Source organism: Vanellus vanellus (genome assembly GCF_965231255.1).
Source record: "Vanellus vanellus genome assembly, contig: HAP1_SCAFFOLD_38, whole genome shotgun sequence".
In the NCBI taxonomy this organism is placed as follows: Eukaryota; Metazoa; Chordata; class Aves; order Charadriiformes; family Charadriidae; genus Vanellus; species Vanellus vanellus.
In genome coordinates, this window is record NW_028126614.1 from 1,100,482 (window position 1) to 1,112,777 (window position 12,296).

At 55.3% G+C, this 12,296-nt stretch overlaps 1 protein-coding gene across 1 annotated transcript; it reads right to left on the reverse strand.

Annotated features, from left to right (window-relative positions):
* Positions 1–7,066: 7,066 nt before the first annotated feature.
* LOC309684884 (olfactory receptor 14I1-like) lies at positions 7,067–7,837 on the reverse strand (the record flags this gene model as incomplete). Its single annotated transcript, XM_082500728.1, has 1 exon — positions 7,067–7,837. The coding sequence occupies one exon, from the start codon at positions 7,835–7,837 to the stop codon at positions 7,067–7,069; it is 771 nt and encodes a 256-aa protein (XP_082356854.1).
* Between the last annotated feature and the right edge of the window lie 4,459 nt (positions 7,838–12,296).

Here is a 12,296-nt window from a genome sequence, read left to right on the forward strand (position 1 = left end):
TTGAACCAACCGTTTTCTGTTGGTGTTCCCTCCGTGAGGGGCCGTGCATCTAAAAGGTGGTTGTAACACTAATGGATCTGCCTTTATAGGCAACTGTAATTGGGAAAATTTCATATGTCCTTTGGTTAACTTCATTTCCTGCACAATTCCTGTCCTTAGGCATACCATTTTATGACCCCTTTCACCACCGGCGCCCTACGAGGTTGAGCTGCGTCAGACGGGTGAGTGAGGGTCCCTGCCAGGCTTAGCAGGGCTGGGGCCAGCAAGCACACCCTGCGGGATGCCAGGATCTCCTTTCCCCAGCAGAGCGGCAGTGGGGGTCCTGCAGCTGCCCTGCAGCCTCTCCACTCTGCCTGTTTGGCTCTGCACCAGCTGCAGGCTCAGCTCTGGCTGGAGAGGAGCAGGAGCAGGAGAAGGTGCCTACAGCCCTTTCCCTCCTGGGTGGCCCCGTGTCTCCCCCGATGGCCTCAGCCCCCCTCTGGGGTCTGGCGGGGCTCTTGGGTGGTGGCACTGGGTGGCTGTGGCTGGGGAGCGTGGTCCCTCCTGCAGCAGCTTTGGGGAGCCATGGGGGTGGCGTGGAAGTGTCAGTGCCCGTTTGGCAGCTGGGCCTGTCCCCGGGGGAGGTGGGAGGGCTGTCCCGTGCCCTGGGCTGCTGCCCACTTTGCGCCTGTCTCTGGCACGTGCAGGAGCAGATGGCAGAGGAGCCCCCGGACTTCCCAGTGCTGCTGGTGCATGGGAGCCTGGAGGAGTTGAGGGGAGGGCTGTGCCCCCGGCCGGGGACTCGCGGTGTGTCCCAGCCCGGCTGGCTGGTGCCACCCCAGTGGCCCTGAGCGTGGGGCTGGGAGCTGGTGGGGCTGTGGAGTGGGAGGGTGTTCTGCGGTTTGGGTGTCTCCTCACAGCCTGGGGGGCTGGGGATAAGGAGCTGTGTCAACACAAGATGGGGCTGGTTTGTGGTCCCCCAGGAACTGTGGGGAGGAGAGCAGCTCTGGCTGGCAGTCAGTCCCTCCGCTGCAGCAGGCTGGTGCGAAGGGGGAGGGGAAGGGAGCTTTGGTCCAGCTTCACCTTAGAGTGCAGGATTGCCTGCTGCCTTGGAGGAGGATGAATGGCTGGAGTTGAAGGCAGTGCTCGCCGGCAAGTGTTGGATTTGGGGCTCCTGATTAGCACAAAGCCAGGTGTCATGGGAGCTGCTCTGGAGAGGGCTCGTAAATGCCCCGTTTCCTCTTTTTTTTTCTGGGCAGGTCTCTGAAGCAACTTCTTAGCAGTGAGGAAAGTTTGAACATGCTGATTGAGTGCTGCCGGTACGTCTTATCCTTTCCTTCTATGAAGGAGATGGAAATACAAGGGGAAACGAAGGCAACGTCTCAGCACATGCAGTTCCTGCCCACCTCTGGGTTGGGATCCCAGTGTGCCCTGGCAGCCCCCATGATGCCAAACCTCCATCCTCTTCCCCTGCTTTCAGGCTAAGCTCAACTCGTATGTGGAAGATCTGGGCCAGATCATGGCAGCCCTTCTCGAGACAGAGGTGACCTCTGCCTGTTCCAACACCATGGTCGATGTGAGTAGCCCTCGGGCAACAGGGAAAGCACTGGCCTGTCAAGAGTCGGGGCAGAGAGTTGCGGTCAGTGCTCAGTGGGGCTGAGGGTTGTGCGGAGCTACAGGGGAGCCTTCAGGGAAGCAGTGAGATGGAGAGGGTCTCGAGGAGAGAAAGGCACCCATCATGAGACAGACGCATCCTCCACCAGGTCCTGCATTGCTGGCTCAGCTCGCCCAAAGCATGGGAGCGGGAGAGGGCCCTGCGGGTCTGCACCCACACACTGGATATTCCTGAGGAGCCATTCAGGCTCAAGGTGAGTCGGCACCCCCGCGTGCCGTGTGTCCCCTCCGTGCTGGCCACAGCCCCCAAAGGGAGCCCTGCGTGTCCAGGCGCTGGGTTTTTGGTCTCCAGGGTGATAAGGAAAACCCCTCTGCCCGGTCACTGCTCAGGGGCAGCACGGGCACTGGGGCTGTCAGTGATCCTGTTCCTGGCCCTTATCCCTGCGGAGACAATGCATCTGGAAGCACTTGGGCTCCTTGGTGGTGCTGCTGGGGCCTCTTGCTAGGGATTCCCTGGTGCTGTCCCGTGAGCTCGCAGGGTTATGCCTGGGCAGCTTCTCCAAACGCTGGGTGAGGAGAGCGGGCGCTTCCCTGTCTTGGTCAGCCACGTTCACCCTCCAGTCCCTGCCTGCGCCTGGGGCAGGGAAGGGGGAAGCAAAGTACTCATCTGCTCTCTCTCCCCGGTCCTGCCCGTCCTGTGCCCTCCAGCCACCTCGGGAGGCATGCCTTGGAGAGAGAGGGTCACCGAGTGCCACCTCCCCAGGGCATTTCCAGCAGCAGAGAGCAGTCTGGGAATTCCCCGCCGCTGTCCCCCCCGCAGGACCTTGTCTCCAGTGCCAGGGACTGTCTCCCTCTGTGCCTGAGCCCTCCACACCCAGGAGAGACAAGGTAGTCAGAAAAACGGCTCAGATGTTTTCTCAGGCATTTAGGGGGTGCCTTTGCCCTCGCTGCCAACAGGCAGCTCTCCATGGGGTTTCCCCAAACCCATCCCTTCCGGGGAGGAAATCTCCTGCCCAGGACCAGAGAGGACATCATCGTGATGGCCACATTTAGGGAGGGGGGACCTGAGCTGCCCAGCCTGAGATTTGTCAGCCACAGAACCTGGCTAGTGATGTCTTGCTGCACTGAGTTCAGGGTCCCAGCTTCGCTGCCCTGGGCAGAGGCCAGAGTCTGGCTGTCCCTCAGCGTGACTCTCCTTTTCTACATGGAGTCATAGGCGGACTATGTCATGTACCACTCCAAGAAGCCCTTCCTGCTCTGCAGCGTTGGAGCAGAGCTGTGACAGGGTCTCTCCTGTTTCTGATTTCTCAGAATATCCCATTGTCTGAGTTGGGCCGGAGTGGAAGAGTACCTGACAAAAGTCAGTTATCTCCAACACTATAAGTAGCAATTCCAGTGAGACCCTGGAGCGCTCCTGGATGTCAGCGGGCTGTGCCCAGCACCTCCCCTGAGTTGGGACACCGCTCAGGCAGACACCTCGAGGACTGGAAGTCAACCCCCCTTGAGTCCCAGTTATTGCCCGCTGAGGAATGCCAATGAACTGTGAGTATTTGCTCTAAACTCAAAGAGGGAAATTTTAACTCTAGACAAGCCCCTCTTTCATCCACCTCTCTATCCGTGTGCCTCTAATATACACATTCGCTCTTCTGAGTGTGGGTGCTGTTATACTTTTTTGGACCCAATACTTTCTGTCCATTTCTCTGTGTGCATGTAAAAAGGGGCACCTGTGGGCTCATTGGAGTTGCCCGTTGCGAAGGGACCTTTGGCCCAGGCAGTTAAAAACTCAGGTGAAGGGGTGTGTGTGTCCCCTCGAGTGGTGTGTGTTTGTCTGTTTGTGCTCATTTGCCTCTGTATTGGTTTGGGATACCTCAGAGTGAGTTAGTGGGAGTCTTGTCATTTTTGTGTCTGTCATTAAGTCACTGCTCAGTTATTTTGTTAAATTACCCCTTAAATGGGTTAATGATTAAGTGCTGCTGAAATTCAACCTCTTGATCTGCCTTGAAGCGCAAATAAATTTTGAATTGCCGCTGAATCATAACTGTGTCAACTATTTCCATCCGCAGTACCAGCTGACAGATGGGGTTTCTGAATTGCTCTACGCAACCCTGGCCTCCTGCGCTTCAAGGAATAGATCATTCTTCACCAGAGAAGTGGAGGAAACATGAATGAGGCTTTTCCATCACCTCCAGGATCCTCATCCCAGAGTTTTCAACCTCAGAGCCGCTGGAGCTTATTCGCAAAGCCGTAGAAAGCCACGTGGTGACAGCAGAGACACTGTGCCGCTCCTGCCCACTCAGCAGCTGCCGAGTATCTCTGCAGATGGTTCCTACAACTCTTCCAGGCAGGTTTCTCCCGTGCTGCCCAGGGCAGTCTTACCAGGGCTCCAAGCGGTGCTGCCTCAGGCCTCTGAGGCTTGCTTTGGCCACGTGCCTTTGCCTGTAAGAGGGAGCGAGGAGCCACGGACATGACAGAGCGCAGAGGAAAGGCAGTCGGCTGTGAGTGAGGCCGGCGAGCAGTCGGGACGGGTCTCCCTGTCCCCCCGCTCTCCCCTCCTTGGCCCCACCGGCACCTCCCACCCCTCCAAATTGGCAGAAGATATGGCAGTGACAGAGTTTTTGCGGCTTCATCACTGACATCAGCTCGCCTGTGTCTGCGCTTCCTCCTGTGGGAGGTGGTACGGGGGCACTTGAGCAGCAGTGGGTGCCAACATTTGGGGAGCTTTGTACCCCGGCTAAATAATATTAAAAAGTTGCAGGGGAATCACGAGGCTGGTTTTGCTCAGAGCAGCCACCAACAGGGTATAGGTACAGGGTCCGTCGGACTCTGAGCTCTGGTGGAGGGGGCTCACAGCCGGTCCTGGGTCACTCCTGCACTTGTGATGTCACTTTGGGGCACGTTCCAGAGCCACCAGCCAGGCAGTGGTTGGGAGACGGTGTTAGAGGGAGGGCATGGACAAAGCGCTGTGGCACCTCCGGGAGAAGAACCTTCCACTGCCGCAGGCTGTGACGTGGGCGATAGCTTGGCTCCCAGTGGACACTCATCCTCACCCAGGGAGAGGAAGATGAGTGCTGTGCTTTGCACCGTCTTCAGTGAGCTTTGCCTGGAGGAGAGACTCTGCGATGTGGTTATCAGCGTGGGTGGCATTGAGTTCAGTGCTCACAAGAACATCCTCTGCAGCTGCAGTTGGGCGGAGAGGAATCTTATGAAATTCAATAAGGGCAAGTGTAGGGTGCTGCACCTGGCGAGTAATAACCCCCTGCACCAGTACAGGTTGGGGGCTGACCTGCTGGAGAGCAGCTCTGTAGAAAGAGACCTGGGAGTCCTGGTGGACAACAGGATGACCATGAGCCAGCAATGGGCCCTTGTGGCCAAGAAGGCCAATGGCATCCTGGGGTGCATCAAGAAGAGTGTGGCCAGCAGGTCGAGGGAGGTCATCCTCCCCCTCTACTCTGCCTTGGTGAGGCCGCACCTGCAGTACTGTGTCCAGTTCTGTGCTCCCCAGCTCAAGAAGGACAGGGAACTGCTGGAGAGAGTGCAGCATAGGGCTACCAAGATGATTAGGGGACTGGAACACCTCTCTTATGAAGAAAGACTGAGGGAATTGGGTCTCTTTAGTCTGGAAAAAAGACGGTTAAGGGGGGACCCGATCCATGCTTATAAACACTTAAAGGGTGGGTGCCAGGAGGATGGAGCCAGGCTCTTTTCGGTGATGCCCAGTGACAGGACAAGAGGTAATGGGCACAAACTTGAGTATAGGAAGTTCCACCTAAACATGAGGAGGAACTTTACCTTGAGGGTGGCAGAGCACTGGAACAGGCTGCCCAGGGAGGTGGTGGAGTCTCCATCTCTGGAGACATTCAAAACCCGCCTGGACGCGTTCCTGTGCAACCTGCTCTAAGGTGTCCCTGCTCTGGCAGGGGGGTTGGACTAGATGATCTCCAGAGGTCCCTTCCAACCCTATGATTCTATGATTCTATGAAACTGCGTGACTTCTTCAACCACGCCTTGGCAGTTACTCTATCGGTGTCAAAAACCAGAGGCTCCAGCTCATCCAGGCCGAGGGCATCAGTGCCCGTAAGGGCTGTAGCACCTCAGGTGTAGCACCAAGCCAGGCTCTGACTGACAGAAACCTGGGACCAAGCGTTCCAGACCCTCTGTTTGCAAAGGCTTTACTTCAGAGAAGAGCCATGCCAAAGGGGATGGAAACCTAAAGCTGAAATTGGATGTCAAGAGAGTGAGCAAAGCCTGCCATCCCCAAGGACAGAGAGAAACAAAGCTCCTGCCCTACATCTTCATTCATTACCATGGCAGCTGAGACAAGGAGCTCACATGCAGGTGCCTATTAAATGCCCACCTGAATAAGGTAGAGGTGAATCTGTCCAGGGGGATCAGGGGCAACAAGAAAGACTTCTATAGGTATGTGGATGAGAAAAGGATGACTAGGGAACACGTGGGCTCACTTGGGAAGGAACTGGGAGACCTGGTCACCTGGGACATGGAGAAGGCTGAGATATTCAACGACTTCTTTGCCTCAGTCTTCCCTGGAAAGGGCTCTAACACTGGTGTTGTCCTCTCCCAGGCACTTCCCAACCCTTCCCAGCCCTCCCCAGCTCTGCCCACCTCCCCTGCCCTCTCCCCGGGACAGCCCAGCAGCCCAGTCTGGGCTGGCCCCACAGCACTGCCCGCCGCAGGGTGGTGCAGAGCTCTGGGCACTCACCGCACAGCCCCAGCTCCTCCCAAGGGCACAGCAGCTCCTGGGGGGCAGACAAGGAGGTCAGCCTGCCCATCAGCCTCAGGGCTTGTGCTGGCGCTGAGGGAAGGAGGAAAGAGAGGTTGGTCACTCTCTGCCTCTCTGGAATTCATATTGTGCGTGATCCACAGCCCTGACTGAATTTGCACCCTTCTCTCCCCAGTCAGCCCCACGCCCCAGGACAGCACAGCAGACCTGGCCCTGGGGTTCCCTCAGACAGCTCCTGCGTCTCCCCACTCTCCCCTCCCTGTGCCTGATGAGGCCCTGCTGACTCCCTCGGCACTGCAGCGTCCTTGTGCGTGGACACAGTGATTCAGTGCTTTATATTGATGGACTTCACCTTTGAGTGAATTCACCTTGGTGCGGTGGAACCCAGTAGTACCCAATAGAACCCAATGAGCTTAGCTCCAAAAACATTGAAAACACAAGGAGAAGAGACTCATTAAAATATTGATTCCTTGAACATGTTCTTGGAAGCAACTTTGGAGGAACAGCCCATCCTTCAGGCACTGCACTTGGGAGGTGCCCTTTTATTGAAGAGCTGTTATCTGTCAGGCCACACCTGACCCAGAGTTGTGCAAGGGTCAGACACAGTAGGATCAATCCTCAAGACAAGTAGTATAAACACAGAAAAATATCAATAAGCAGGATTATGAAAAGAGAAAAAAGCAGGCTCATGGTTTAAGATAAACTCTGGGCAATGTGCGGAGAAGTGGCGGCAGGTTATTGTCGGTGAAACAGCGTCCATTTGGCCAGTTTCCATAGGGCATCCTTGAGCTCCTGGTTCCTCATGCTGTAGATGAGGGGATTCACTGCTGGTGGCACCACCGAATACAGAAAGGACACAAAGAGGTTCAGGGATGGGAAGGAGATGGAAGGGGGCTTCAAGTGGGCAAACACTCCAGTGCTGACAAACAGGGAGACAACCACCAGGTGAGGGAGGCACGTGGAAAAGGCTTTGTGCCGTCCCTGCTCCGAGGGGATCCTCAGCACCGCCCTCAAGATCTGCACATATGACAGCACAATGAAAACAAAACACCCAAAGACTAAACAGACACTAACTACAATAAGCCCAACTTCCCTGAGGTAGTCTGAATGAGAGCAGGAGAGCTTGAGGATGTGGGGGATTTCACAGAAGAACTGGTCCAGGGCATTGCCCCGGCAGAGGGGCAGTGAAAATGTATTGGCCGTGTGCAGCACAGCATTGAGAAACCCACTGCCCCAGGCAGCTGCTGCCATGCGGATACACGCTCTGCTGCCCAGGAGGGTCCCGTAGTGCAGGGGATGGCAGATGGCAACGTAGCGGTCATAGGCCATGACCGTGAGGAGACAATACTCAGCTGAAATAAAAAGGAAAAAGAAAAAGAGCTGGACAGCACACCCTTGGTAGGAGATGGCCCTAGTGTTCCAGAGGGAATTGGCCATGGCTTTGAGGAGAGTGGTGGAGATGCAGCCCAGGTCAAGAACAGAGAGGTTGAGGAGGAAAGAGTACATGGGGGTGTGGAGGCGGTGGTCGCAGGTGATGGCGGTGATGATGAGGCCGTTTCCCAGGAGGGCAGCCAGGTAGATGCCCAGGAAGAGCCAGAAGGTCAAGAGCTGCAGCTCCCGAGTGTCTGTGAATGCCAGGAGGAGGAACTGTGTGATGGAACTGCCATTGGACATTTGCTGCCTCTGGGCAGGGGGACCTGTCCAAGGAGGAAAAGGCAGTGACAAACTGGGAGACTTCTCTGAGGAAATCCCAATGCCATTACTCACAGAATACGCCCTCCCTCATCTGAATGAGGAATGACCCAGCTCCTTCCCAACCCCACAAACTCAATGACATGCTCCTTTATCGGGTAAAATACTACTTTGACACCTACTTTCCATGAGGACACCTCTGGGGCAGGACTCCCAGAGTCAGAGGCAGAAGAAAAGCTGACCCACACCCCCTCCCCAACTCCTGAGATGCAGAGTTCAACAGAGGGGTGGGGAAACAAGGAGAAATGTGTCTGTGCTCTGAAAAAAGGAAGCGAGGAGAGGGAGTCAGACAGACATGTAGTGAAGCCTTCTCCTCAGTGACAGTGTCTCCAGACAGCGACACTGCAGGGCACTTGTTTTTATGTTGTGCATCACTTGTAGGACACACTCACTTCTCCTGGACTGGAGGTGCAGCTCCTGAGAAGGCATCTCGGGCTCTGGACCCTGTGGCTGTGGGGTGGGTGGGAGAGGAGAGCAGAGGCTTCCTGCGGAGAAGTTGTCTGAAGGTCAGGGGATGGTGGGAGGTGCCGGGATCCCCCCTGCGCGGGCACTTCTGGCAGCAGCTCCCTCTGTCCCTGCCCATGTCTGGGCTGCCAGGAGCTGCCCCTGCCTGGAGCTGCTTCTCTGCCCCCAGGTCTCCTCCTGCCAGTGCCCCAGAGCCCATCCCACCCGCTGTGTGCTCAGCTCTGCCCTGCAGACCCCTCCTGGCAGCACAGCACTGCCTGGGGGCATCTCTGGGTGTGCAGGGGCTCAGGAGGGGTTCAGGGATGTGCTAACGAGAACGGGGGTCTCTGTGCCTTCTCCACAAAGGAGAAATCCATTCCCACCTCCCACTGCCCACCCGGACAGCCAAGAGGAGAAAACTCACAGCACAGACTTGTTCCCTTTCAGGGGAAAGGTGCCTCAATGTCCTTCTTCAAAAGGGCCCTCTGCAAATGTCCTGGGGGTGATGGGGATCCAGGAGCAGCCCTGACCCACACATGTCCCTCTCCACAGCAGAAGGCATCTGCCTTGCTGGTGGTCACTCCTTCCACCCAGAGCTTCTCCCCACACAAACTCTGTGGGAGCTCCCCAGGCAGGCGGAGAGCTGACCCTGGCAGGCGGCAGAGTCCCTGCCCCGGCACACAGCCCCCAGGGTGCAGGGACCCTGCTGGCAAGGACAGCCCTGCCCACCCCTCCCTGCACACCCAGGGTCACCTCCTGCAGATGTCCCCAGGAGCAGGCAGCCATTGTGCCCTGTGCCTCTGATGGTGGGGCAGGGAAGCCCTGCTCTGGAGCACGCCCTTCTCCTCTGCCCCAACCATGGAAGGTGCCAGCTTTAGATCGTGCCAGGATCTGCAGCTGCATTGCCCCACAGCCAGAGACTTACTGTGCCGAGGGCTGTGGAGATGCCTCCTCTGATGAACACTCCACTCTGCCCTCGCTGCCTGCAGGCAGTGCCCTCAGCCCTGCTGCGCTGTGCAGAGGAGCTGCTCCTGGGCAGAGCTGTCTCTCTGCAGCGCTGCCCACTTGTCAGAAGCTCCCTCCGTCCCAGCAGCCTGGCCCAGCTCAGCAGCAGAGGACCAGCCCAGAGTGGCACTGTCTCTGTCCCCTCTGGGCTCCCTGGAGCTGTCCCTGAGGCTCCAGGGGAACCTGCTGGGAAACAGGATGGAGTCCCTCATGTTCCCTCCCTCAGCTGGGGAGAGACCATTCTTTCCATCAGTGTTGTTTCTCTTAGCAGAGTCAGATTTAGGTCCTATAATGCCTTTTCCTTGTCCTGTCATTAGGTGGGACAGTCAGACAGGGACAGGCAGGGATGTTCTTTACCCCTGCTGAAGGAAGGGATTCAACAGAGTCCGTTGAGGCATTTCCCCCTGGGATCAATTCTTTGGGCTGTAAAGGGGACTGAGCTCCCTTCCATGCTGACAAGAAACCCACAGGAGTTGGAGTTCCTCTTGCTTTGTTTCTGGCGTGCACAAAATCAGCACCTGCATGTGAGCTCCTTGTCTCAGCTCCCATGGTAATTAATCATAGACTCATAGACTCATAGAATGGTTAGAGTTTGAAGGGACCTTGAAGATCATCTGGTTCCACCCCCCTGCCCTGGGCAGGGACATCTCCCACCAGCCCAGGTTGCTCCAAGCCCCGTCCAACCTGTCCTTGAACACCTCCGGGGATGGGGCAGCCACAGCTTCTCTGGGCAACCTGTCCCAGTGCCTCACTACCCTCACAGGAAAGATTTTCTATCTAATATCTAATCTAAATCTGCCCTCTTCCAGTTTAAAAGGGTTACCCCTCATCCTATCACTACACTCCATGATCAAGAGTCCCTCCCCACCTTTCCTGTAGGCCCCATTTAGGTACTGGAAGGGGCTATAAGGTCTCCCCGGAGCCTTCTCCTTGGTCATTCAGATTCCTGTCACCTACCCAGCTGCTGCTTTGAGCTTCAGGGAGTTAAAAGTTTGCCTGTCTTTCAGTAGTCTAATTATCTCCTTTAGCCACCTCTGTAACTACGTTTATATCTCTCCTTTTGTACATATCCATCTAAAGCATTTCAGATAAGATCATCCCTTGTAGCAAAGCAACCTCATTAGAGGCAGCTTGTCCTGAGCACCTGGTTGCAGAGGGTGTTTTATTGTTTATCAAACTTGATCACGCTTTACTTTTCTCTGCTTGCAAAGAGGAGAACTCCTCCTGCGCCTGGGTGCAGCCAGGTCTCTGAGAAGCACAGGTGGGAGATGGTGCAGTGGAGCTGTGACAGCCCGCTGCAGACTTCAGTGGAGAAGTCTGAGGTAAGGAAAAGTGATGCAAATCCCAGTTGGCCAATGACAGGGATGGTGAGGAAGGGGATGTGAGGAGCAAGGCTGTCCAGACAGTCTCAGACCTCAGGGGACTGCTTTTCCTGGCTGTCCAGACCTCCTGAGGGAACCCTCTGCATCAATATCAACTGCTGACCGCTTCTATCGCCTCTTCTATAACTAAAAAGTAAATAAAAAGAACCTTTGAAATAAAAAAATATTTTTTTTTCTATTACATTCTCTTTAAAATCTTCCTTCTAAATTACACTATGAAACAACTCCAATTAGCTCTATTGAAAACTTGAAGAAAATTACAGGAAGAAAAATAGCTCGTTAGGACTTTCTGTACTTTAACGAGCCCCGTGGTGTATTTGGCCCTGACTCCATCAACCTCAGACACTGAGAGGAGACTGAACAAAGTGCTCAAGAAGTCCAAGTCAGAAGCAAAGTACCTTGAGGCCTTGATTGGCCCCACTGAGGGTTGTTACTGCCAAAGCCTCCCCAAGGGCTCGTTAGAGGAGATAACTGGAGGCTGTGGTTGCAGGTAGGCAGAGGCACTGTGCAGGTGGCTGTAATGCTGAGGAACCCCTTGGCTTGGTTGATGCAGCAGAAAGGCCAAACCCTGACCCCAGGCCCTGAGAAGGCAGGTCCTGCCCCTCACTGGTGGCTCAGGGCTCTTCCTGGGGGTGGTGGGGTGTGAGGGTGATCAAGGCCGAATGTAGGAAAACTGCACAACCCTCCCAGCTTCCCCGAGCAACGGGGAAGAAGAAACCATGTCCAGAGCCTCAAAGTAAAGTTGTGCCTATGTTATGGTTGGTTCCCTCTCGCTGGACGCCATTTGGCGAAGCTGGCTCTGGCTTCGTTACTGCTCTGTTATCCTGAAAAACACTTATTGAACATCGTAAGTGTTACGTAACAATTAACACCACACATTTTAAAATTAAGGATTCTCACCCAAAATCAGATCTCCTAAAGGTACATATCGAACATCTCCATTCTCCTGCATCACCCACCAGGTATGCCCCAGTCCTTCAGCAAAAGCAACCCTACGAGTGGGTCTGCCCTTACCTGAGGCCGGGGCAACCCAGACTGTTTTCCCCAACATATTCTTTACGTGCCCCACAGGGACCTGATCCCTTTCTACAGTGGGTAAAGCTCTGACTGAGCTGGACCGGCTCAGCTGACAGTTCCCCTGCTGTTGACCAACCAGGTGCCTTTTGCTAAATGCTGCTCCAATTTTTTAAATGTTCCCACACTCATTGCTTTCAAAATAGTCTTCAGTAATCCATCACATCATTCCACCTTCCCAGTGGCTGGTGCGTGATAGGGGGTGAGATATATCCACTCGACACCACGCTCGTTAGCCCAGGCGTCTATGAGATTATTTCGGAAATGAGTCCCGCTGTCTGACTCAATTCTCTCTGGAGTACCATATC